A 25,749-nucleotide genomic window follows, 5' to 3' on the forward strand; every position below is an offset into this window, starting at 1 on the left:
GTGCCAAAATCTGCGACGTACGTCCCAGAACAATTAGCGCTACTGCAGAACAATTTAGAAGAATTTTAAGAAAAAGTGCAAAAAACACTATTACATGTATGGGGATTTTTACTGCAGAACATTTCCAGTCAGCCGAGGGCTCGTCGCAGAACAGTGCTAAACATTCTGCTTTGGGGGATGTACGGAATGAGTAGACATCCAACCATCAATCATTACATTAGCATTGTAGCATTTTGCTAAAGCTTTTCTCCCCATTTTCGCTTTTTTGCGAAAGGAATTTTTTATCTAGCATAAACCCTGAGAACGACTCGTGACAAGGTAATGACATGAGTCGGATGATATTTATATTAAATTGTTTTACCAAAAAAAAAAGAAAAGTTCAAGTAATCCATTGTCATTTGAGGAAAGACAGTATTTTAAGAAGAATTCATCCTCTTGAAGTTATTTCAATCAATACAAGATTTAATGTTACTTACAATTACACTATCTTCATCCACAATACCTGTGAGGGAGCTAATGAAAACGGGTGGAAGATTCTGCACATCTTCTACAGATACGTTCAAAAAAACCTCTGACTTGTGATGTCCATCCTAAAACATGCATATTTAAAACTATTAGAATTACAGAAAAAAAATTGTTACAAAATTTTCATTCACTAATAATTCTTGAGCTACGTGACACTTTTTCAATTGTAATTATACAGGGTAGGTATGATTCCAGTTTAAAAAATGCTCAGCAGGCATTCAAAAATTACCATGTACCAGTTTTGAGAATGAAAATACAATGTGTAACAAAGAAAGTTGTTGCTCTGTATCTCCTCACAAGGGCGTAGCGAGGGGGGGGGGACTTGGGGGTTCCCCCCCCACCCCGAATGTGAGAAAATGACCGAAAAAGGGAAAAAGATGGCCAAATCTATTGTTCTATCACTTTGGTCCCCCGAATGAAATTTCTGGCTATGCCCATCTCCTCAGGCCAACAGAAACAATTCAGTGTTTCTTAGTACAATATTCATCAAAATATGAATTCAAAAACTGAGGAAATTTGGGAAAAACAGTTTTACCCGCAATTAACACTTTTTAACAGCATTTTATATTGGCCATGGGATAATATTAATAGAAGATTCAGACGTGCCAACTTTTGAAATCCGGAGACGGAGATTCTCCCGAGGGGGGTACCTCCTCCCCCATCATAGGCTCGATCAAAAAAAAATTTCATTAAAGAATTTTTTTTTTTAATAAATTAAGAAAAAGTTATATTCTTTCCCCCCCCCCCCAAGGCAGGTTCTGCATTGCCCTGAGAAGAATATAATTCCATGTCAGTCTTTCCATGCAGAATAAAGAAATGACATCTACATATCTCTTATAGAGTATAAGTGTTTCCTTCCGTGGATGCTATCAGTGATTGATAATCTTGGGTATATGAATTCTTAAAAACTTTATATTTAGCTGTATATAGCTTAAAGTTTTATATTTTCTTTCTGAAGATGTTTAATCAGAAGAAACAATTAAAAAAAATTCAAATTACAAAGCTGCGGACAAAAAAACATGTGTTTACTGCACAGCTGTTAATGGAATACAATAACGATTATACAGGAATTTCGGCAATCAAGGTCATGCCCCGGATAAATGATTGCCGACAAGCGCTACGAAAACGAAGTTGTGTCTTTGTCAGTTGCTTAAATGCGGTCACAAACTTTTTTACGGCTGTGTGTGATCGATGGAAATGACTATGGCTGTTTTCCCTAATGGCGACGGTAATCATTGACGGCACGATAATGTGAAAGCTCGTGTAAAATCGAATTTTCTGCCAAAATCCAGAGAAATTTTAACAAATCTGGAGAGCGGGAGGAGGGATGAAAATTCCGGAGTCTCCCGCCTAAATTGGGAGAGTTGGCAGGTCTGAAGATTACCTTTCGCGTTATTTAAAATTAATAAGAATAGTAAATACTATCATTATTCATATTTTGTCATTCAAAAAATATTTAACCTTCAGAAAAAAAAGGTGATTTATTTATTTTTGTAAGCAAATAAAGAATCTGTCTACTGATTAAGGTTCATTGAACTTAAGTTGAAATTTGTGCATTAAGTGTTATTGTTTAATAATTTATAAATACAGTAAAACCTGTCTTTAACGAAACCTGTATTAACCAGAAACCTGTCTTCAATGGAAAAAACAGTGGTCCAGTGACTTTATTGCCAAAATACACATTAAAAAACCTGGATTAAATGGAACCTGTCCAATGTGGAAACAAAAAAGAAAATTGTACCCTTTAATGTAAAATTTCAAACAAACACTGCGAGTGTAGTGACCAATAGACCAAAAGATCATACAAAATGTTAAAGTGCTCCACCGAAATTTTTTACGCAATCTATGTTTCCAAATGGGAGTTCTGTATCATTTATCCTTAGATTGGCAAAACCGTTTCTGTACTTAATTCATTTTGTAAACTTACAGTTTTGATAAGCCATATGCAGTAAAGCAGTTGCTTTTTTGAAATTGTAACAAAATTTTACGGAAAAGCAGGCTTCCTCACAGAAAGCCTGGAGAAACCAATGTAAGGGTGGAATTTCCAAATGATATGCAAGTTTACAAAATTATATGCAAGCTGTGTGCATTCCATGATCGCAGGCCAAGAATTAATTAGAGAGAGGGGCAAAGTGGGGCAACTGTCCTGGTAGCAAAATTTAGGGGGGGGGTGGCAAATTTTTGGCTGGAACAAAAACACGTTATGAATTGAATTTTACGGTGGTAGGGGTGGCAAAATCATGTTGTTCTTTCTCTAACAAAATTCCTAGTTATGGCCCTGATGCTGTGGATTCCATAAACATAGCCGATAATGAACAAACTGAGGCTGATGCAACAGATATTAAAACACTAATTAAAAATTTTTGAGGAAGTTAAAAAGAACGCAATGGTCATTTGAGAAGTGTAAAATCAGAAAAGAGTGTAAATCAGAATTTTATACAGATGCTTTCCCAACCTAAATACAGTATTTAGTAATAGACTAATAATTCATTTTATCTATTTTTAAATTATTTACTTTATCTTCAAATTATTTTATTTCAATAACACATGAGAACATTACATAATCTTACACACATTAATTGAACCTGTATTAAGTTGAAACCTGTGTTCAATGGGAAAAAAATCTCGTTCCATTGCGATTCTGTTGAAGACAGATTTTACTGTATTATTCTTGTAAAGCACATACAAGCATGTACCTCAAAATATTTCACCAAGTTTTTTAAATAGTTAACTAGCATGGTTGGAATTTTTTCCCCCTGAATATCTATGGTTAAAAGCATGTGAATTTTTTGTATGAAAAAAAAAACCAGGAAAAGTTCGAATTTTTTTGATAAGAGTTTTAATTGCTATTTAAGATGGAAGCCAGGGTCCTCTGCCATTGGAAGGTCTATCTTATCCTTTCCACTTTAGAAGGAGCAATAAAGATTACCTAGGTGAATAAGAAAAAAAAATTCAACCTCACTCCCATACTTGTTAAATAATGAAGTTGATGTGCAATTCTCATAAAAAGACAGATAAATTTATTCCTGTAATAAAATCAATAACTTTCAAAATAAATTGATAATTCAAACCTCAGCAATAAGAATCAATTGACAAATCCTTTGTTCAGAGAAATTCAACTGCTTGCGCAAAACAAGATTCGCTGTGGTTTTCTTAGAACCTGCTGATTTTATATCAATTGCGAATTGTCCACAAGTTTTTGATTTCTGAAAGCAAAGAAAAAAAGTTTCAAAAGAATAGCTAGTTTGCATAATTGTTTTTATGACATGAATGTCGCTCTCCACTTGTTAATACAAGATATACGGAAGACTGGATGTTGTGAAGATATTTATTATTTGAGATGTTACTTTTTTAAGGAAGGAAAAAACTCATCTCTGCCTCTACCGGGAGTCGAACCCGGGCCCCTCGATTGCCGGATGAGTGCTCTGACCGCTAAGCTACAGAGGAGATAGAGATTTTCCTTCGCTAGAGCGTATATATGCCGAACGGATATTTTTTTCTTCCTTAAAAAAGTAACATCTCAAATAATAAATATCTTCACAACATCCAGTCTTCCGTATATCTTGTATTAACAAGTGGAGAGCAACATTCATGTCATATATATAGCCCTCTGGTGGCTCGTCGTCCATGAGCTGTTAGCTGACCGGTTTCACCGTCCATTGCACGGTTCCGTTCGGCATATATACGCTCTAGCGAAGGAAAATCTCTATCTCCTCTGTAGCTTAGCGGTCAGAGCACTCGTCCGGCAATCGAGGGGCCCGGGTTCGACTCCCGGTAGAGGCAGAGATGAGTTTTTTCCTTCCTTAAAAAAGTAACATCTCAAATAATAAATATCTTCACAACATCCAGTCTTCCGTATATCTTGTATAATTGTTTTTGTTTTGTTAATCTCACAAATAAAAAGCCAAGAAATCTAATAAAACCTGCGCAGATTCACACTGTATCTGTAAGACTCCACCAACATCATCAAGATCAGTTACAGTAATATCTTCCAAAACTACTGCACCTGGATTGGTATCCTAAAAAAATAGTTGATGAAATAAAATATCACAAAAAATATTAAATTAATGCTTACGTAAAAAAAAGATGTGAAAAAGTATATATAGTAGGGGGTTCATACTTATAACGAGCCCAAATTTAACAAGTCTAAATATGAAAAATGAGTTGACGTACAATCAACTCTTGATTAAAAAAAAACATGTGATTTTAAGGTTATACAGATTTAAAAAATATATATTTATATATAACTGCAATATTTTTTGCTTCGCTTCTTCAAATATTATTCTAAATTGATGTCTCATTAAACTTATTATAATAATAGCAGAGTTTGTCTCCAGATAATTTTTTTAAAGTTGCAATGATTTTGTGGAGTATATATCAGAACACAAAAATATAGAAATTGTGGGGTATTAGTTTTATTAAACTATGTTACATAATTAATACAACACTCAAATACAAAATGTTGATGTTCATGGAAACCGGGTGGCTGTTATCGCTATTGACGATCTGCATTTTGTTCGGGTGTTGCCATTGCCTGCCCAGTAATACTGTTCTCCGATGTCACCAGATACCTTACATTTACCCCTCCCCATTTCAATAATTGAATTCCTCATAAAATCTCAGAGGCTACGCATGTGTAGGCAAAATAACGTGGAAAATCTCGATTTTAAAAACTCGTTTGAGTAAAGTCCTCCACAAATTGAGCATTGGGCATCATTATCTCTTTCGCCACAACTGCTGTCATTATCATCAGTTGACACATATGGAGGTTTTTTTCGGACCATGTTCCTTTACAACTTTGCCTGATGTTTTTTGCCAGTATCTTGCCAGAAGTTGATGAACTTTAAGTGATAGTGCTTTCCCCTTTTTTTATTTTCCAGAGAGAAGTCAGGCCTGATCTACCAAATACCAAAATTCAATAACTTTTTGGTGATGTTATCTGATTTGCAGAGCTCCCACTCAAAAAATTAGAAATAGTAGAATGGGGAGGGTACTTGTAAATACATGTATAAATTGCTGTTCTGTAAATAAATTTGTCAGTTGAACCGCTTCTTGTTTTGCAATCTCTAAGTATTGTGAAAATTGTCCAGAACAAATTCAAGACTTGCATGAAAACTAGAAGAATAAACATGAATGAAATGCGAGAACAACTGAATCAACTGATATCTGTGATGGGAAAGATGAAATCAGGCATTGAAGAAAAGACCCAGTCAACGAGCTCAGCAATGTGAAAGATGTCACAAATTCCATTGCTGCTGTCAACCTCTCCATCACTGATGTGAAAAAGGATGTCACAGCAGTCAACAACTCCATCGCAGGTGTGAATAATGACATCACCACTGCCATAGCTGGGGTGAAGGATGAAAAACACTGCTGTCACAGAAGTGAAAGATGACATCGCTGCCGTCGGAATCAGGGTGGACGGAATGGTTGATGCTGTGAAGAAAGAACTCTCCCAAGAGATGAATGCAGTCGATGAAAAACTCTCCAAGAGAATACAAGAGCTAGAAAATAAAATTCAAGAGCCTACGTTTTTCGCTGATGCTCATCAGGTCCTGCCAGCCATAGCTGATGTCATACGTATGACGAGAGGACATTGTGGTCAATCTACAGGACCCAGTTCGAGATGATCGCTTCAGCAAACATATGGGACTATGTACTCAATGCATTTTACCTAGCCACTACTCTCCAAGATAAAGCTGCCGAAGTTCTTCAGTTTGCCGCAGAGGACCAATCCAGGTATGAAGCTCTGACGAACGCACTCGACCTGAGGTTTAGAGAAAATTATTTGAAGGACTTTCACTGGCTGCAACTGAAGACCAGGCAGAAAAAGGCTGGAGAAACCTTGAAAGAACTGGCCATGGACATCCAATGGCTCTCACAGTTGGTCTTACCTGGACTGCGAGCCAGACATCAAGGATTGACTGACTCTGCAATGCTTGAACTCAGTCAAGCATCAGGACATCCAGCAGGCGTTGCGTCTGGGGGAATAAAAGGACATGAAAAGTGCCTTTGTCTACGCAATGAAGTACGAAGAAGCCTATCAAGCTTCTAGACGCGAGTGATGAATGGTTCGCGGTGCTGTTGTGGAGAACGCTGGGTGGATATCAGGGAATTGAAAGAATTCCTGAAAAGTGCCACGGATGACTGTGAAAATCGGAAAGACAAGCCCTTGGTACACTGGAGGTGCAATGAAGCTGGCCATCTGCAAAGATCCTGCCCCTTGACAGTTAGCAAGAGAGCCCCCCCCCCCCCCGAAACTCTGAGCCATTAAACTGAAAAGTGCCTTGCTAGGTGCTGAACTTTGTGTATGTATGTTTAGATCTATCTTTTTCTCTGCACAGTGGTGGCTTTTAAGGAAAAACCTCTATTCCAAGAACTAATCAGACAGCAGAATCAATAGCTTGTAAAAACTTGACATACTGAACAGTGAAACTCATTTACATATACGGAATAAAACACTATTTTCAACTTTTGACACATGGAAGTTGGCAACATAGAAAAGGTAAACATTGAAGACCTGGTCAGGGTCAGCAACAATAGGCCTATTGCACATTGAAATTCTCATGAAATTATTGACCGTGAAGTGGTCCGCGGCCCACAGATGGCATGAAGGTAAAAACATTGCACATTTTATTCTTGTATACATTGCAAAACATTTATCACAATTTGATATTGCACATTAATATTTATTTTTTGAGTTCAATGACAATCCACGGGACTGCCCATCAATAATTAATCGATCAATTATGCCTCGTAGAAAACAGCGATCATCTTTTGATCAAGTATCCGAGTTTGACAAAGAAAGGATAGTGACCTACCGACATTGTGGATTATCTTTCTGTGAAATCGGTAGTCGTGTTGGACGAAACCAAACAACTGTAATGCGGATATGTGATCGTTGGATGCAGAAGGGTACGACGGACCGACGTGTTCGATCGCATCCACCTCAGTGCACCACTTCACGTGATGACAGGCGTATTGTGCATATGGCAGTGATGGATCGCTCAGCCACATCACGAACCATAGCACAGCACATTCAGTCTGTACCGCATCATCCAGTGTCTGCGCATACCATTCGACGGCGTTTACAGCAGAGTGGGCTGTCCGCAAGACGTCCATTGCTTCGTCTACCCTTGACGCAGAACCACAGACGTCTCCGCCACCAATGGTGCGATGAAAGAAGGATGTGGACGGCACAATGGAATGAAATTGTCTTTATTGACGAGTCACGCTTCTGTCTGCAACACCACGATGGTCGGATTCGAGTCTGGAGACACCGTGGAGAGAGGATGCTGAACAGCTGCGTTATGCACCGCCACACTGGTCCTGCACCGGGTATTAGGATATGGGGCGGTATTGGATATCACTCTCGCACTCCTCTAGTACGCATTGCTGGTACTTTAAAAAGCCAGCGCTACATCTCCGAGGTGTTGGAGCCAGTTGTCCTTCCTTACCTTCAGGGCTTGCCCACAGCCATATTTCAACAGGATAATGCGCGACCACATGTGGCACGCATTGTCCAAAGGTTCTTTGTCAATCGCCAGATTGAATTGCTTCCCTGGCCAGCTCGCTCTCCGGATCTTTCGCCGATAGAAAACATGTGGTCCATGGTTGCTCAACGATTGACCCAGATTACATCCCCAGCTGCCACATCAGATCAACTTTGGCAACGCGTGGAAGCTGCTTGGTCTGCTGTACCCCAAGAACACATTCAAAGTCTCTTTGAATCAATGCCGAGGCGTGTGGCAGCGGTGATCTCCAACAATGGCGACTACTCTGGCTACTGATTTTGGCAGGAACCACACTCCACAGAAGTCTATAAATTTAATCATTTGATGCTTGGTCAACATGTTATCTACAAAATAAATATTGTTGCGATATCTCTTGTCTTTCTTGGTGTTGCAATTTGGGTGGCCAGCAGTGTATTTGTAAAAATGTTATACTAATAATTAATAGAATAAATGTTTATAGTTTAACTAAAGTCTTGTTCCATTCATTATTGTCATCCATTCAATGATCACTGGGGTTAAATTGATAAAGAACCGGGGAATGCAAGGTAAACGTTGCACTGGCAGTTATATATATATATATATATGTATATGTATATTTAAATGTGTGTACATGTTTCTCTTTCCTCTATTCAAGTTCTTCATGCATTTCATGCTCACAACACACATGCGTACTCATATTGTCGTATTTATGTTGCTCACTGAGTAAGGTGCTAAGCGAGATGTCACGGGTGATCCTTAATTGTATATATTCCCCACAAAATATTTTTATTTTGTATTTTTTCATCAAATTCACCGGAGCAAGTGAACTCAACCCAATAAAACTGATGCTGGCTTCTAGTCAGCAAGTTATCAAACCCATTTCCTCACCAATAAGGTGTTAAGCGAGATGACTCACTCCGATGGATATTTTATATTTCACAATAAGATTCATTTTGTTTTTTTTGTATCCTGTGTATATAATATGACAAGTGTAAGATAACAGATGAGATGGGCCCCCCCCCCCCAATTGCTTTTAAAACATGCCTCCATCCTAATATGTGTACATTCATCCATCTTAACTAAACCCTGAAACTTTTCCACAACTCCCAACCTTATCTCGTTTGTAATCACCACAAAATTTGTTAATCGCGACAGTACCCAATTGTCCGGGGAAAATATGTGGAAAAAATTTTGTATTGGATAAGTTCTGGCATTCATTCATTGTTGTTTCACCTATACACACAAATGTGCACTATAATGATGAATTTTTATATTTATTACTTCATGGACAGTAACTACGTCATTTCTCTTCTACCAGGTAGAAGTTTTTAATGACTACTCTATTTGTAGAACCCTCAAACTAAGCAAATGAAAAATTACTAAATCATCAAATGGTCCATACACCCCGCCCCCAAATAACCTTAAAAACAATACAACTTCTGCTTTGGCAAAATCATTAATTGCAATCTACTACATTTCTATTATCTAGCATTATGCCCATGATTTCCTCCTCAATTAAAATCAATTATACTAATTTTGTTAAAAAAAAATAGGACAAGTGAGACATTTTACCAAAAAGTGGGAAAAGTAGGATGAGTGGGAGGAGCCTTGCATTAAACTAAATGAGTCATGCTGGACTGTTTTCTTATATCCGTGGTTCCCAAACTGAGTAGCGACCACCTAGGGAGGTTTGGGTGAATAAAATAGAGGGTCTTAATGAAAGGGAGGAATGCAGATGAAAAGCCCTAAACTTTGATGATAGACTAATTGACTGATTGTTGACAGATACAGTATCAAGACTGCAACTAGATTATTTTAGTAGCCAATTATTTACAAGCACACATCTTAGCGCCAGGGCCGTCTTAAGAACATCATGGGCCCCCGGGCCAAGTGATTTTTCGGAGGCCCTTACAAGCAAATTCTCGAAAAATTCTACTACTCATTTTTCTGAGGCTCTTCTCTTCTCTTGAGGTGCCCGGGTGAGCCCATGCGTTAAGACGGCACTGCTTAGTGCCCCTTTTTAATGTTGAGGGAAAAGTTAAAATGCGGAAAAAAAGTTTCACCCCCCCCCTCCTTTAGTCCAACATTCGGTTCACCAAATCTCCTAATTGGAACCCCCACATTTCTCCTTAGTCACAGCACTGCCCAAAATAAGTAGAAAAAACATCCCTCCAAAGCACTAAACAGGCAATCAGTAATGTCAAAAGTATTAAGCGATGCCCTCGACAAAGGTTCACGGTATGCCCTGAGAGCCGCAACGCATGGTTTAAGAAATTGATGAAGTATTTTGGTTCTTTTCTTTCAGGCAACTTTTAAAGAGCTGGACTGAACATTATTTGCTTAGATATGGAAAACAAAAGACTTTTTTAGAAAAAGTGAAAAAATTATGTTTTATTATTTTAAAATCTTCACAGGAGAAAACAATACAATACTCAAGATTTAAGTAATGGTGATGTGATGCAAATTAAAGCTATATAATACGTTTTGGCATGGTTTTTTGAATTTCGTATAAACGAGGTTCCATTTTGTGGTAAAGAATTGGTAAAATGGGAAAAATAATCTCAAGCACAAGTGAAAAATTAACACTTTTGGAGCACAGAATATAAAGAAAACTCAAAAATTAAGAATCCTTGGAGAAAGATCCTCATAAAATCTGCTTGTAGGTCTTGATTTTCAGGAAAACCAATTCCCAGGGTGTCTTCTTAACTGTTATCTGAAGGACTTGCCAGTGAGAATATGAAGAAAGAAAGGAACCAACACATGAATACTGTCCGTGTCCTACTGATAGATTATCCTAAACTTATTTACAGTACACGTTCTCAACAAAAATGAAAATGAAAAATGACTTCAAGTGAAACAGTAAAAAGAAAATGTTTTAAGCTATCCGGGTTCCGGGATTTTTGGGGTTCCGTCCCTTTTGATTCTGCAGAACCCCAAAAATGTTCTTGCAGAACCCCAGTTGGAAAAACAACCTAACAATATTTCATGATGTCTCTATCATATCAATCCTCTTGAAAATCCATACTGCAATCATATTTCCACAATACCCAAGTTGTTCCAAAGATAACATACTCAATGAATCAAGGCTCTTTTCATAGCTCAAGCTTTGCATACCTGCCAGTGCTCTAGTGCAGTGTTTCCCAAAGTGTGCAATGGGACTTTTTAGCAGGGCGATACTGGCTTCAGACACGATTGTGGGGCTACAAGTGGACATGGGGGGGGGGGGATGATGGGAGGAAAAAACAAGTTTTGGAAAACTGACCCCCCCTTTTTCCAAGGGGGCAAAAAAAAAATTTATCTGTTAAGAAAATAGAGCTAAAGCGTTTTTCCCCCTTTGAATATGCACCATAAATTCCAGATGTATTGTAACAGTAATTGATCAATAAAGCCTGCTATTGCAGATTTCAACACCATCATCACTGTTCATTCACCTACAGTCTTTTTGTATGTGTTTCATACATAACGACCAGGGTTTAAGCTAGGGTCACATTTCGCAAAAAATGTGAAAGAAAATCTTGGAATTAGAGAAAGAAGTAATAGCCACTTTCACAAAAATTGGTACAGGAGGTACGAAACGAGAAGACATCCAACCATAAATCATTAGCATTGTAGCATTTTGCTAAAGCTTTTCCCCAATTTTTGCTTTTTTGCTAAAGGAATTTTTAATCTAGCTTAAACCCTGATAATGACATTCATAGTCATCGCCGTACGCAGTGGTCATCAAACTTTTGTCATCTACGGCTTCCTATACCCTAGGCTCTTAGTAATGGTTATTATCTGTGGCTTTCAGGAAAAGCATAGGAGCTATTGTGCATTCATATAGACTTGCAAGTCTGGCGGAGCACGATGATTGTTGGGCGACATGATGTCAATTCTTTTATATGCAAATACATTAGATCAGTAGACTTTACCTTTGATGCTGGGGACATTGCCCCTCCCCCATATCTGCACCCATGGGTCAAATGATGTAAATGGTTTTAGGTAGAACTTTGTCATACCAAAGCACCTATTGTTTAAAGTATTTAAAGAACTTGAATTTTGAACGAATCTGCTTCGCCACAGTCAATCAATATCATGATATTCTTTATTGTTTTCTTTGGATTTACGAGTCTTAAATATTGCTTTCATGAATAAAATTTTTTTAGTTAATTATGTTTCCTCAGACTTTCATTAATTCACTAAATTTTTATTACTGAGATATGCCACATGCAGGGATGGGAAGTGACAAAGTCCATTTCGGAGCAGCTTTGGAGCAGTTTTGGAGCAGCAAATTGAGGATTCTGAGCAGTTTTGGAGCAGCAAAATATAGGATTCAGAGCAGATATTTATAAATTGGAGCAGCAAAATTAACAACAATATTTTCGTTAACCCTCACTCTTTTTCAAAATAAAACAACTGCACTGTCTTTTGTTATGAAACATCTTTTGATCAGTTTTTGGTGTTTCAGGATTTTGATACCTTGTTTGAAAAAGCGGCTGTCATAAAATTTTTCGCACCAGTCTATTTAAGATGATTTTTGCTTACTGAGGGCACTATTTGCTGTCTGGAACAGCAGCCCTTCAAATGAGCTAAAGATTTTCTATAGTCTTGATATAGATATTACAAATTATTTTCTATATCAAGTTTTCAATTTTTTATACTCAGAAAGAAATTGTTGCAAAATGGGAGAGCATTTCGGAAGAATCAACACGATGGTTGGCGATTCAGCACCCATTATTTGGCGAGGTTGGCGATCTTACTCGTTATTTGGCGATTTAACAGGCATTATTCAGCAACATTGGCAATTTAACGCTCGTTATTCGGCAAAGTTCCTAAATTAACAATCGTAATTCGGCGACATGCTCTTTTTACTCCCGGAATGAAAATTTTTGTTCACGAAACATCTGGATTTGACGCAATGACGATCGACTACAGTCATTTCTGACGACTTTTTTCCTGAAAACGGAAACTGATTCGCATTTGCGCTTTAAAGCTGAAAGAACATTGCAAACCATCTTCAGTTGCACGATCACGGATATTATTGGGGTTTCGCGATGAAAAGCCTGATGATGGGCCGGTAGTTTAAATATGGCGATAGTTGAAGTACAGTGGAATAAAACACGTTCTTTTCGGAAAGGATCGTTTCGCGACAACCAGGAACAAAAATTTTTTGACGTCTTTTCCGAAATTCCGGGCATACTGAAGCAAAATTTGCTATTTGGCACAGAAAAATACGAAAATACCTTATTGGAGCAGGATGGCGCAAGATGTTAATTTTGGCGCAGTGCGGCGCAATTGGCGCAGAGTTCCCACCCCTGCACATGCAAAAAATAAAAAATTCTAATAAATAAAGATGTGTTAAATGTAAATCTGTTGATTTTCCCATGACTAAAGAGTCAACTACAACTAAAAAGAAAAATTAAATTTCAAGTGCAAGCCTTTTCAGAAAAATAGAAAAATGTTTCAAGATGATGTTTGCAGTCTTTCTGCATCAAGAATAATGCATAATTTAATTGCAAATTTTTTAACACCTATTTTATTAAAAGAGTATCACTCACCTCTCTCACTGATATTACAGCTGGCAAGTCATGGAAAACAGGTGGATTATCGTTCACATCAATAACAATGATGGTAACAGGAACTCTTACCTAGAAAAAGATGGTATCTCAAAATTTAGAAAAAAACCCATCAAATATCAAGCTCATGGGGTTCCCACTAATGCTGAAATTCTCCCCTCCCCCAATAGTAATGCTGTTCTGTGTATCACAATGAGTACTAAATTACAAAAGAAGTAAGTATATGCTGTCTGGCAGTCCAGTGGTTAAGGAGCTAGCTTCTGACTGTGTGCAGGTATGAGTTCAAATTCCCGGTTCAGGCAAAGATTTGTCTACCAACACCAACATATTCCCTGAACAGGTCATACAGATCTCTTGGGAATACATGAGGATCACATTATTAAAAAATATATATATTGTTGAACCAGAGCTTCTCACCAGATTATTAGCTTCTTCACCTATCACTATGTCTTCCAGAGTAATGAAAAACTTCAGACTGTCATTTTTCTTAGAAAATAAAAACAAAGAAATATATTGAGAGACAGGTTTAAAAACTACACAAAACTGACAATCATAATTAACACAAAATAATTACTTCTCTGTCTATGTTTCCTGTTACAGTAACTAAACCTGTTTCTTTATCTACTGTAAGCTGGTTAGTACCTTCTAACCCATAAGTCAAACTTGAATTCTCTGGATCACTACCCAAAAGTTGAAAAACTGATGTTCCTATTTGGGATTTGAAAAAAATTTAGGCTGCTAAACTGAACAGTCAATATTTAATTTACTACATTAATAATATGCAGCATTTGTTTTAAAAAATTAACATCTCAGAAACTTAAGAGAGTGCTTCATAAAATGAAACCCAAATGAATGTTGGTAAGACCAAATTTACAGTATGGCTGTAATTTGAATTTCCGAGGTTAAGGTAAAATCTCTCCTTGAGTATTCATGATGGGCATACGAACATCAAACATTGCTGACGTGGGTGTTGTGAATACCAAGGAGTTGAATGAAAATTAAAAGAGCCTTATACAGACAGAAGTGAAATTGTCCAAGGCAAAGATTTTGTTCAGAATATCTGAGACAGTTGTGCCAACAAATGTTCTATAGAGGAAAAGTCTAGTTTCTCTTCATTGGTGATGTTGTGCAAAGAGACAGAAAATATTTATGCTGGTCCTTGGCCCCTGTGAAGGATCTGATTCAGGGAAAAGATGACCACACTAAAATTTATCGACTGAAAACAGACTGGTGAACTTCTGGGGCATCAGTTGGTTCAGCTGTTCTCACATTTGTTCTATGTCTATCACTCATCTCCACCATTCAAGTGCTTGAATTATACCACTTCCGACACCAAATTGTTCCAGATGATGTCTCACAAGTCCTTGAAATAAGCAGAGGATGAAACAGTTTACAGGACGTCAGATTTATTCACACAATCATATATATTGACTAATAAATAATGTACTAACAGACATCACTAACACTAGATATGCACTCAGACTGTTAGGTAGGCACATCACACTTCCGGCACAACTCACTAGGTAGTAAATTGCATTGCCCATAGATAGTGATAGACCTAAGCTGTGCTCAGTTTGAAAGATAAAAAGAAAGTCTAATCAATCATGCACCTTAAACTCTCAAAACATGTAAGGCCTCTAACATTCTAGGCCTTCAGCAATTTTAACAACTGTTTAGATTCAAAATTTTTTTTACAATTTTATCTATTACTCATAGTGAAAATAACATAATAATTCATAGTACTCACCTACTGGAGTGTTTTCTTCTACGATTGCAAGATCAATACTTTTAGTAAAGAATGGAGGTCTGTTGCTTTGAGCTTGATCGGAAAAAAATATTTTACAATGGAAACAAAAGAACTCTTCAACACATACATCAATACAGTAGACCAACGGCTACATACATGCCACTAGAGATAGGATGTAGTAATGAGTGCGACACACATGGAGAGGTTTCACTCACACAAAAACCTTCTCAAATAATAAGAAAAAAATCATGGTTTGATTAAAGTGTACACCAAATCTGGCTTTATGGAAGCCAGATATAGGAGCTATAGGATATTTCTTCCTCAGTCACATAGGCTATCACGCAAGCGTGTTAATGGCCAATGAGCGTGCAATGGTTAATGAGCGTGCATGGGCCAATCCCAAAAAAAGTGTACATTCCACATTTTTTTAATGAAAAATTCAAATTTCAATTTTGAAAATAAAATTGGTCTCAAATTATAGCCTATGACTGAATAGTTCAATGTCATAAATATTTTACTTTTATTTGGTAATATTTTATTTTTTGGGTTTTATAACTGAAAGTCATGGATTTTGCCCGCTCTTAAACAAATATAAAATGTTATTAAATTTTTTGCCTGTGATCTGCAAAAATGGTTTCCGTAACAGAGTGTATACCATTATAACAGACTGCACAGAAATGTTAAACTGAGAGAAAGATGTCAAATGTTCTAAATAGGCTATGCAAATACTTTATTTTCTTAAAAATTATACATAAAATGTGATACGAGACTCTTCTTTTACCTTTGAAAAACGTTACTCCATGAGGAAATTCAAAAAACACCACATTCCCCCCATAGTTTGAATTTGTCAGGTGAAATTTTTAAAATCTGGTCAAAAAGGACACTGGGCTTGCTCAGCTGTATATTATATATCAAGATGATTTTTGTTTTACTTCAAGATTTTCTGTTAAAATTGCTAACACACATCAAATTACTATTCACAAATCTCACATTTATGTCTCTCACATTAGTGATCCAGAGTGGACTGGGGATGGGGGAATAGAGCCTGGAAACAAAAATAATGGTTCTTTCCCATAAAATGCAGAATGTATTATCAAATAACTACCTTTACTCGTACTGAAATGCCCCTTAGGCGTCGTTCAAGTATCACGTCAGCAAATTTTATATAAGCCATTTTCCACCCCCTATTCCCAGCAAACTTTCATCTCTACTTCCTAACTCCAACACATATTGGTGGGATCAGAGAAGTATGCAGGGAGGGGCATGGAAGGGGTGTCATGCCTGCTCCCCTCCACTAGACGATCAAAAACTTATCTTTTTAATCCAAAAATATTTAATATTTTTTTTGAAAGATACCTTTATATGCTATTTAAATCAATTTCTGTCAAATTCAATGCCATTTTTAAATGCTAAGAACTCAAAATTTCTTTTCACGAAATTCATTGCGACCCACCCTCCAAATCATATATGGTAAGCCTGTGGACCAAATGTGGCCCCGGGGGTTATTTGATGCGACTTGCTCCCTCAAACCTAATTTTGTAAAAATGAACTAAGTGGCACATTTTTACAGATTGCTTAGGTGTCCCGTGCCACAATTCCAAAGCATTCAAGTGGCCCATGGCGCATTCACAGATCACTGAAGTGACCTGTCACTTCAGTGACAGGTCTACCTAAGCAATCGGACACAGTTCCAGAACACTTAGGCGATTTCTTGAGTGACATGTGGCACAGTTTTAGAGCACTTAAGCGGCTTCCAGTGCAGCTCTACATCACTAAGTCTCTTATAGTACATTCCCAGATTACTTAAGTGATATGCGACATAATTATAGATCACTTGAGTGATGTGTACCACAATTACAGCACATAAGCGGCCCGGACAGTTCCAGATCACTTGGATCAGCGAAAAATTTACAGATCACTAAAGTGGTTTTACAAGGCGATTAAGAAATGATAGGAAAAGCTGTAAGAGATGATAGTACACACCAATACAAACAATTGTTATCAAGGAATACATGGTCTAACATGAAACACCAACGCGCTAGTGCGGCAAATGTTAAAACAGCATTAGTGTTGAAATTTATCGGGAGAAAAAGAACATGCATGCAAATGTAACCTGGGGAAGAAAAAAATTGTTTGCAAATCTGCATCACAGTGCATCAGAATGAGAAGCAAGAAAGGATCCTGTTCCACACAGCTACCAATGCAAGTGCGCAAATGTTTTCGGATTGGGCAACTGCCTGTGGGTAAAACGCTCACTGTACATTTATGCTGCCCCTGTGGCACATGCATTTGCAGCTCCATAAATGAAATGCATGTCTGCTTTTTCAGTATTACTAAAGTGTGCCATTATCCTGTACATTACAATTGTTAGAACAGTTGCACACTGAAATAACTTCACAAGGCTGGCGTCCGCACATTTTATTCACTGCAAAGCAGTTTTGCATAAGGTTACTTTTTCCCCATGTTACATTTGTATTACATTTACATGGCGTTCTTTTTTTCCCGATAAACTCCAACAGGAATGTCGCTTTGACGTTTGCGGAGTGGCAGTTTTGAAAAGTGGTACTCACGCGTGCGTTTCATATTATATCATGTGTTTTTTAATGACAATTGTTTAAGAAGTGATGGGAAAAACTTTGTATTGGTGTGTACTATATTTTCTGAATCACCCTGTATAGAGGACTTATGAATAGGGAGAATGTTGGTTCAGGTGACTACAAACTAATAAAAGGCTTTTTTCCCTTTTTAACAACAAATAATATGCCATTAAGAATATTTCATATTTTTTATAAAGGGTGGTTGATGAAGCAAGCATCATCCAAACCCTCCTTACCCCCCTTGTCATCAAATCGGAACCCCCCATCGATGATGTAATATTTGAACGACACCTTATCACACATCTTTCTGGATCTGTGCCTCCCCCCTGCACAATGATTTTGATGATTTGTACTGAACTTTTGTATTTATCTGAAAAAATAACATGACGGAGAAAGTTGTAAAGTTTGTTCAAATTGAATAAATAACTTATTGAATTTAACTTAAAAATTCAAAACCTTTCTTAACTAAAAAATTTTACTTTAGATCATAGTTTACATTTTGTTGCGTTGAACAAATTAGCCCAAATTATTATTTTTCATTATAAATTTAAATGATTGATGAAAACGTTTATTATATTTTGAAGCATATCTCCATGTACTATCACTTGAAGGTGAGATATGGATGAAAAAAAAATCATAATTATTTATGATAATAACATAATAGAGTGGACATCCGACAGAAAAATCTGGTATTAAAGACATAATGTGAATATTAAGTAGTTTTGCAAAAGTCAAATCCAAAATTTGTGTGTGTGATCAAGCATTTAAAGTAAACTTTTAATGAGCTCAAAAGATCATCAGATTTAATGTGGTATGAAAATATATTTCCAAAATGACCGTAACAAAGTGGACATTTTAAAATGGGAAAAATTTGGGACATGAACAAAAAAAAAGTTTTTCATAAGTTTTTTTTAAAAATTTTATTGAGAGTTTTGTTCATCTATGACACTTGTATATAATGTGATTCCAAGTTTTTTGAAAAAACTTCTAGAGATTTACACCAAGTCCCTTTGTTTAACATTTTTTTCTTTCAAGCTGGGAAATACACATCGAGTTTTTGCTACAAATAATGATTTAAACAAAAACTAGATACCATCTGAAACAAATTAAAAAATGGCACATCATAGAATTAAACGAACTAAAAAAAACTACTACCAGAATCTAAAATTTTGTAAAAAAAATTACAGTAAAGTCTCAGAAACAGTAAATTTTTTTTGGGAATGACCTATATAATAACAAAATATGCTAAAGTCTATTGTTCTATCCCCTTGATTCTCCCCTCCTATATGTGAGGGGATAATGATATTTCCAAGTTTTGAAAAAAATTCTACACCAAGTCCCTAACATTTTTTTTTTCATGCTGGGAAATCCACATTTTGAGTTTTTGCTACAAATAACGATTTAAAAAAAAAAAAAACTAGATACCATCTGAAACAAATTAAGAAATGCTGTATGACAGAATTAAATGAAGAACTAAAAAAAAATTAAAATTACTACCAGAGTGCTCCGAAATTTAGTCTGATTATAAGTCCGTTACACTTTTTGTTGGGAATGACCTATACACATTTATTTGTTTTATCGTCTGCCAAATAAACATATCTTAAATTGAATTTTCGATCATGCATACCACACAGGGTGTTTAAAATTCATAATAAATTCATAATAAATTCATAATCATTAGTGAATATGAAACATAACTAGACAAGCACAAAACAAAAATAAAAATATTCAATAATGCACAATTCTAAATAAGCACTCAGACTGCACATTAGGGTTGGTCAAAAAAATAAAATTCATATTTTTTAAGGGGCATAGCAATAAAAAAGTGCTAAATGGTCTCAAAATAACACTTGTGATTTTTTTTTACTTTCTGATTAGTGTAACTGCCTCCGGATCGATATCGTTTCTTTGATATTTGATTTTTTTTCGATAATGTTTTTGCTTTTTAAGGTAGGTTTCAGTTAGGGTTTTGACCAATTACATTACTTTCTACAAACATAGACAATTCGTCACATTGTAGGTGTGAATGGGTGGGTAGAGTCTAGGAAGACCCTATGCGTGTGCATGTGAAGCCAGGGTTGTTTGGTTTAAACCACATTGGTTTTAAAACAAGTGGTTTTTTTAAAAAAACCACTTTGGTTTTTTTCAAAAAATCAAATAAAAGTTGACTAAATATCATTTTTTTCCCTTGAAAAATATCATATTGGTTCATTATTAGCCAAAATGTTTCATTTTTACCACATTTTATATCCTTAGGGTACATTCTGATGGTATATCTTTAAATGACATAAGATTTTATAAGTGGTTTTTTTCAAAAAGTCTCATAAAAGTAGCCAGAATATATATATATATTTTTCATATGAAGTATCTTAGTCATTTAAAGTTATAAATAAAAGCAAAAATTTCTCTTTCTTACAACATTTTCTAACCTTTGGCTGCATTCTGATGCTCTATCTTTAGCAAATTCATGAATAAGGATTGCATCACACATCTAAATGTAGTGGTGTATTATCTCACAGGGTTTCTTTTTCCCTTCACAAAGAAACAGCTACAGTAGTGACACCATCATGTTAGGGGCAGGTGGTCCTATAATCCAATAAAGACACCAGCTGTCCTTAAAGGACAAAGACTTGTGTACTAGTTGTTACATTACCTCACATACATTTTCATTTTCTTTCCCATAGGAAGTAGCACATCCCCTACTGTATATCTCCCAGTCTTAATATTCAATAGTTGTTTTTTTTATACTTTCACACACACACTGTTAAGCCCAGTTAATCAAGGTTCTACTGTATAGTAGTAACAGATTTAAGAAAAATAATCAGCTATATACAGGGTGATTGTAATTTAAGTTTTGATTCCAAACCTATACAATAAGTACTGGTCAGAATGACTTGAAAATTTGCATGGATACTCCTGAAGCAATGGAAGTTTCTTTCGCAAAAGAAAAAAGTGCAAAATGTGCAAGTAGATGATGCTGTACTTGGCCAGCAGTATAATCTATTTTTGCACCCACATCATTTCAGCACTTCCACAGCATCAGTGTGTGGATAGAACTTCTATCAAGATGCACATTGCAATACCAGCAAAGCAGCTGCTGAAGACCTATTTTGACAGAATGCACCTTAACCCTTGCAACTAGAAGTTCCAACGGGGGGGAGCATGTTTGGTTTAATAAAGCTGAATTGCAAGCACATCCACATTATGACCATGGCATACTCCGATTCTGTTGTTGAACAAGAATGTTTGTGCTTTCAACCTCAGGTTGGACAACATATTTAACATTTCTTAAGTAAGTTGTAGTTATTTGTTCAATTACTTCATTTTTTGTGATGTTTCCATGAATTATGAAATCGTGAAATGCTATAATTAAGGTATCATTCTGCCACGACAGGCTATCATTTCCATTCTGCGAGCAAATTGCCAACATGTTGGATGATGTGATTAATTTTACATTTTTACGTATTTTTTCCCCTTTATCAAATAAAATTGCATTTTTTCAGGAATATTCATGTCAATTTTCAAGTCATTCTGACAATCATTCTTTTTTTACAGTGTTTTGAAATCAGAACCTTAGTTATAATCACCCTGTATATCGTAAATCATTGCTAATTAATGTGCATTATTTATGCTTCATTAAATACATTATATTCACCTAATTTTTATTACCTTTTGCAAAATAGCTTCCTAATTAAGTATACGGAAAGTAACTGGAGAAAAATATATATTATATGATTAATAATAACATTAAAAGAATTTTCAAACACAATAATCCATTGATTTAAGCAAAAAATAATTAAATTGCAAAAGTTGGTTTTTGTTAAACTGTAATAAATATTTATTGATTAATTAGCATGGGAATAGTGTTAATTACATTAATAAACATTTTATTTTAGTTAATTATTGGAAGTTTGAATGATTTTTCAGAAATTTCATTGTTTTTAATGTTAATACTATTTAAAACAAAAAACTGGTTTAAACCAAAAAAAACCCGGTTTTTTGGTTTTTTAAAAAAAAAACCGTTTTTTTTACCAACCCTGTGCGACGCCCATGTTTTCCAGTATAACTCCGGTTAAAATAAGGAGAGGTTGTATACAAATACACAAACGCAACAACAGGCAAAATGCCCACGCGCTTGTTTGTGCCATTCGTGTGCCATTTCGTGATTCAAGTGACGTTAAATGCAATATATTACCAACCTACAAAGATATTATCAAGTTCTATGAGTGGAACTATTAGATAAAACGTGATAATGAAGTACGTGAGAGTCCAAGTAGAACTATAGGACATTGTTGCGGAAAAAGTTGAAGAAATAAGATCAAGAGCTTCCATTCTTTCTGTCCAACATAAACGAGTGAAAAGCAATGTTAAAAGGCGTATTATTTATGAAATACAAAAAAATCTTTTAAAATCACACCCTAAAATATTGAAGCAATCAGAAGAGTTTCGCTGTAAATTATTGTTCTGCATTTATTTTATCCTGCAAGTGTAAGAACATCAAAGAGTGAATTTGTCCCAAATACAAAAAAAAATAAAAATACCTGTCAAAGAGAAAAGCTTCCTAATCGACCAAAGTCCTACAAATAACTGTACAAAGTCCCCAAAGTACTACAAATACTTCAATGTACACACGAAAGAATAAAACTTTATAGCAGAAAAGGAAGGAAATATATAGACAGCATTTTTTGAAAAGCATATTCCATTGATAATGTAACCAGCGTCGAAACACCAGCTTCTGGCACATCTGAATGCATAGAACAAGCAATCTTCTATTCCTTCTTGGAATCAGAAATATCCATGGTAGAGATGTGAGGTGAGAATATTCTCAGAGAACGAGAATATTCTGAGAATATTTTCCTAGATGTAAAAATTGGAGAATAATCGAGAATATTCATTTTTATTTTAAATAATTTTAATTTTTTACTAATTTTGTTTATATTGTAAAATATAAACCAGTTTTCATTGCCTGAAACATTTACAACAAAACAATTTTTGGTATACTCACCCCCAATGACAAGTTTTAGTTCGAGAATGTTCTCTTGGTCATGATGAGAGGTTTTAAAAGTTTGGTTACAAAGCTATTAGAAACCTTTAAATCCGTAGGCCTTACCTGACGGAGACATCCAACTGTTTGTCGTCCAAAAATCAGAACTGCCTTTACTGCGCCTGCCATGTCAAACACAAACTGCTGAAAACGCGGTCAAGACTGTTACAGAAACTTCAGCCACATTATGCAAAAAATCTGAGAGAGAAAGCCTCATAAAAAATCAAACAGTCTCGAAATGCTGTGTCGAAATTCAATAGTAAGAAGGATTTTCACGCTATTTGAAAAATAATATAAATGTCATTTTTGTAAACTTTTCCTTGTAATAAATAAATGTTACTCATGCAACTATTTGTTTTATAGACACACATTAAAAAATGTTTTTAAAACCTTTTTGTGACACCTCATCACAAAAAGTTTTTTTTTTTTCAAAATATATATTCTTTAAAGTCAATCCGGAGGCAGAGGATAACCCATTCTTTAAAAAATTTATATGTGAGCTAAAGGAATCATTTGGCACCCTTTTCATGCTGTGCAGGATAGAAATTAAAAAAATATATTTTTACATAAAATGGTGACCCGCCCTGCATGCAAAGCCATAGTGAAAGGTGGAACCAGGGAGGTCTGGTCCCCCCACCCCAAAAAAATTTTACAAAATGTCTAACATATACTAGCATGCTCAAGTTTGTTGTTTTCTACCACTTTCCTCCCTTATACCCGAAATGCCCCCTCCGAAATAAATTTCTCATTACAGACATGGGTAGTAGATGTAAGGCTACCAGACCTCCTTTTTGATGCCATTTGAAGTGTCTCTTTTCATTTTAGAAAATTCATTGCAGCGCAATATTCCACTAATTTCAAATACATGCACTTGATTACATATTTTCACCAACAGATGGCAGTATATTTTTGGAAATCTGCACCCCCCTTCACCAAAATATCCAACCACGAGCCACCACTGCAATAGATTAAATGAAACATAAGTATGAGGGACCACTAGATTACCAGCAGTGACCAGATGACTTTTCTTTCAGAGTTCACCTGGGCATAATATCCAAAAAATATCTTTCCTTATCTAGTTGTTTATTCTCCTTATGTTTGTACCAAGAAGATTGAAATACCTTGTATGACTTTTTTTGTCTCAAAATTGGAATTTACTTTGTGTTTTTTATTTTTATTGCCACTTTTTTGTAAGAAATTTATTCGCTTAATACAAGGCAAGAGTTGTAAATTTCAATAGTTTACCACTTGTGTAACACCATGCCATTAGCAGTTAACATTTCAATGGTGGCACCTCTGAAATAACACTGATGGTGATTGGTGAGATCCAAGATCAAAAATTAATCGTATAATCACAAATGCATATCACATCGATCACAAAAATATAACAGAATTCCAGATACATTAATTAACTCCAACTATCAATATAGAATTGGTGGAGGCTCCACCATCCCTAACCTTTGGATTGACCATAAGAAAATTTGATAGTACATCTCCCGGATTCATCAGAATATCAAGGGTTAAACTTTTTCAAAAAATGATATGCAGTAAACCCCCCCCCCCCCTAACTGACAGCCCTCTGATGCTGTCACCCCTCTTATGGCCAAAAAATAATTTCCCCTTATATAATAAAAGTACGCATTTCAAACCCTTGATCAACAGTCATCCTTCTTTAATGGACAAATTGTTTTGTCCCACCAGTGTCCCCAAAACAGAGGTTTTTTCTGTAACCATACTCCATGCTGCCATAAAGTTTGAAAGAGAAAGTTTGTTTTCAAAGAAGAAAACAAAAACAATGAGATAATGTTTATGACAGGTGAAATGGCGTTCAATAAATTAGTTTGTCAGAAAATTAAAAAATTCATAAACATGAAAAATTGAATCACATATCATTGGAAAAATATTAATATAGAAGAATTATATTTTATATAAATAAAAAAAACTCACCTAATCCAATGGAGACAAAAATAACTGTTATAATTTTACTTATCTCCAGCATAATGACTTTTCTAAAATCTAAGGAAGGAAATAAATATTTCGTGAATAAGGAATCCTGGGAAGAGGGGGGGGGGGCAACCCCCCAAAATAATGACAAATTATTTTCCATTCCAGACAGGTTTGTTTTATAAAGGTGCACACAAAAATAGAGTCCCAAAATTCATGCAAGACTTGAATTTTGTGCTATTTGTGCGGTACAGTGTTGTCAACGGAAAAAAGACAGTGACAGTTAAGGGTTATTAAAAATGAAGCGCTACATGAAAGAACAATGCATTTTCGATGTTTAGCACTATTTTAAAAATAATGAAGGTTTGGCAGCTACAGTTCACAAATTTTAATACAAAATGTGGTCAGAATAGTGATTTAACTTCATCAACTGTGAAGAGATTAATTAAAAAAATTTAGGGAGACTGGATCAATTAGTGATAAACACTCTGGCCATCCTTCAACAAGTTGTTAAACACAAAACATTGAAGCAGCTCGTGAGTGTTGCTGAGAGTCCAGGGACATCAAAAAACCCCAAATGAAAAAAGAATTGAAGTCTAATATCATCTGCATACATTGTATCGTACTTGGCAACTAAAAATTAAGTTACCAACTAAAGCACTTGCCTCGTGTAAACAGGCCTTAAGGTTTATGCCAACAAGCCCACAACCACCCACGCCTTGAAGGAGGAAACTGAGCGCGTTATCAATGAAATTCAGCCATATTTATGCAAAATGGTCATGGAAAATTTCAACAAAAAGAGTGCATATGTGCCAGCAAAGCCATGGAGGTGATTTACCCGATA

The 25,749-nt window shown here is 35.7% G+C and overlaps 1 protein-coding gene across 3 annotated transcripts in view; it reads right to left on the reverse strand.

The window, feature by feature from the left end:
- Cad87A (cadherin 87A) overlaps window positions 1-25,749 on the reverse strand; it is a 672,761-nt gene that overhangs the window by 637,703 nt on the left and 9,309 nt on the right. For 2 of the 3 annotated variants that reach the window (XM_089252829.1, XM_089252827.1), the window contains exons 2-9: window positions 24,909-24,977; window positions 15,321-15,392; window positions 14,148-14,281; window positions 13,991-14,059; window positions 13,556-13,645; window positions 4,449-4,544; window positions 3,597-3,731; window positions 477-590 (exon numbers count right to left, since the gene is read on the reverse strand). In XM_089252829.1, coding sequence (XP_089108955.1) covers window positions 477-590; window positions 3,597-3,731; window positions 4,449-4,544; window positions 13,556-13,645; window positions 13,991-14,059; window positions 14,148-14,281; window positions 15,321-15,392; window positions 24,909-24,960 — 762 coding nt within the window. In that variant the 5' untranslated portion in view covers window positions 24,961-24,977. Of the gene's footprint in view, window positions 1-476; window positions 591-3,596; window positions 3,732-4,448; window positions 4,545-13,555; window positions 13,646-13,990; window positions 14,060-14,147; window positions 14,282-15,320; window positions 15,393-23,027; window positions 23,117-24,908; window positions 24,978-25,749 lie in introns of those variants that run through there. The other variant, XM_089252828.1, reaches the window with a different exon arrangement.

This window comes from Pholcus phalangioides, unplaced genomic scaffold, assembly GCF_987345545.1.
Source record: "Pholcus phalangioides strain wild (caught in Gottingen) unplaced genomic scaffold, Ppha-v1.0 ptg000031l_1, whole genome shotgun sequence".
Lineage (NCBI taxonomy): Eukaryota > Metazoa > Arthropoda > Arachnida > Araneae > Pholcidae > Pholcus > Pholcus phalangioides.